Source organism: Engraulis encrasicolus, chromosome 6, assembly GCF_034702125.1.
Source record: "Engraulis encrasicolus isolate BLACKSEA-1 chromosome 6, IST_EnEncr_1.0, whole genome shotgun sequence".
NCBI classification, from domain to species: Eukaryota; Metazoa; Chordata; class Actinopteri; order Clupeiformes; family Engraulidae; genus Engraulis; species Engraulis encrasicolus.
The window spans coordinates 52367680-52370179 of NC_085862.1; the positions used below are offsets into that span (position 1 = coordinate 52367680).

The 2500-nt window shown below is 41.9% G+C and overlaps 1 protein-coding gene across 7 annotated transcripts in view; it reads left to right on the forward strand.

The window, feature by feature from the left end:
* Positions 1 to 2500, forward strand: part of mast3b (microtubule associated serine/threonine kinase 3b) — a 79616-nt gene that overhangs the window by 69297 nt on the left and 7819 nt on the right. For all 7 annotated transcript variants that reach the window (XM_063201920.1, XM_063201921.1, XM_063201926.1 and 4 more), the window contains one exon: positions 1 to 110. This exon is cut by the window's left edge and continues 120 nt beyond it. In XM_063201920.1, the coding sequence (XP_063057990.1) occupies positions 1 to 110 (110 nt within the window). The remainder of the gene's footprint in view (positions 111 to 2500) is intronic.

The following is a 2500-nucleotide window of genomic DNA, read 5'->3' on the forward strand; positions in this document are numbered from 1 at the left end:
GCCCCCCCATCCTCATCCACTCCTCGGGCAAGAAGTACGGCTTCACGCTGCAGGCCATCCGCGTCTACATGGGAGACTCAGACGTCTACACCGTGCACCATGTCGTCTCGGTAATATCATAATGCACGCACACCATAACACAGGGATTAAAGTTTTCCGTCGCTATGACGGATTTCCGTCAACTGGATTTTCGTTTGGACGGATTTCCGTCCTTATAATTCATGTCAATTAATTTACAATTTTTACTTTCTAACTGAACTCAAATCGAGAGCACTCCTGGTCATGAAAAGGGGAGGAAAGGTGTGTTTGGTGTACGGATTTAGTTATACACGCCACCACCGGTGGTGTCATACAACAGATTCACTCAGTAGTTTTGAGCCATCGTCTTCCGTGTTCCAAAAAAAAAAAAAAAAGTACACGAGCGGTCAACAAATCAGTTGCGGCGCAGCGCGAGAGATTAAAAAAAACAAATAGCCAACATTGTTGCTGATGGCAGAAAAGAAAATAAGTGTAATACTATGTCTTTAAAGTGCAATGACCATCATTAAACGAGTTGGACTGATATTCCAATATGGGCTAATAATAATGCATATGCATGGAATGCATAGCTGGAAGAAGGTAGGACACGTATGTTTCCATTATCATTGCACCTGCCGTGGTGGATAGTTTGAAAAAAAAAAGAATAGTTTACTTCGACTGCGCATGGTGTCCTTTTCATGAAGGGTTTTCCTTTTAAGCATTGTGACTTTTACTAACATTATTCATAGCCCCAATGGGACGGCTATCATTGGCAGCTAGCTAGGATATACCATGCGTAATACCATGCGTTTCATCCTCAAAGTTTAGCGCGTTTGACTGGCTACGTGTAGAACTAGCTCTAGTTGTCTTTCTGACAATTTACAGTCTCACCTGTAATCATAGCATATTAACTTTGTTGTTGTCGATATATATTTAAGAAATAAGTTAAAAATGGGTTGCATTTTACAGGGGTCACGGAGGCTATCCCTGGCAGAGCCAATATTTTATGTCTTGTTCTGGGAAGCAGTGTTCTGATGGGTGGACTCATGGTCAATAAATGCCGTTTCGGTGTTTGTTTCACTTTCAAGGCTTGTTGTAGGCTACTGTGTGATGCTATTTTTGCTAACTGGAATAGTGTGCAGCAACAGTTGTGTGTGTGCTTGTTTTTGAGTGGCTCAACGTCTGTGCCCATCTTCTCGGACTATACGCTTCGTTTGAGTTCAGTTATTTGCGCACTCAAGACTGATAGGTGGGTGATTTGCCTTGATTTGAGTGGAAAGTTACGCGACAAGCTTGGGAAAGTGTGTTACTTCGATAGACGTATGTCTGTGACTGTGTCGTGTCTGCTTGTGTCGTGTCAGCTTGTAGGAGAGAACACGGGTGCGTGTAGGAATCGGGGACGTTTTTTAAATCAATGGTAAGCGTGTGCCTGTCACCGCACATCGAGAAGCAAAAAAGTACCGGTAGCCATAGGTTTTCAAAACGGTAGAACACAAGAGGTAGACTACCGCACCCTGTTTGTATGTAAACGTCAACGTCAAGTTATCTGTAACAGGATTGAATAGTGAAAATCATACAAAATAACCAACAACTAGTTTTCTCCCTCTGATTGCTATGACCAGTGCATTATTTTTTAAATGTCAGAAATACTGCAAGCAATGCGCACCAGTGCTTTCACCAGAACAGTGTTTGCCCATTCTGATGGGAAAGACAAAATATAGCCTACTACTACTACAAAAAAAACCATAATGGGATCACTGTATCAACGAATTGCAATTCCAACTCAATAATTCTATTATATCAGCTAGACCATTTTGAAGCAACACTCATTGTGAATCCATTCTGCATAATGTTGTGAACAATTAATAAACAATGGGTAGAAATAAGAGGAAATAACCAAAACATGCCCCAAATTGCAGTTCAATGTTTGCAGTCTGATATATCCATTATCCCTCCATTCTCGGCCAGTTCCAGTCAATGTGGTGGCCTAGGCCTGCCCCCTTTCCCTCTTTCCTTTTTTTGTGCATTTAGAAATTGGCATCTGTAAACATAGCATTGTAGGCCTACATCTGATTGAGCACATCTGATCTAGTACCTACAGGTACATTCATACTGAGAGTGTATATAGGCCTACTGAGTGTATAATGAATATTCATTGTTAATGTGAAGTGTAAAGTTTTATGTTGGTTGAAGTTCTGATTTTGTGGCACTTTTTGGTATTACTGGCGCCCTCAAGACATAGGTCTATTCTGCTCTAGGCGACTGCCCTGTCTGCCTATGCCTAGTGCTGGCTCTGGCACCATTCCTTGCATAAAACCAGTGTATGTTTCGTTATGAGGGCAAAGCCTGGCTACATTGGTTTTCGTAGGGTTACGGAGTGATACTCGACCGGGTACCTAACCGGTAAAAAAGTTCAGTCAGATGACTTTTTTTTGCTTTAATCCCTGATAACATGGACGCACGCATGCACGCTTTAACACAT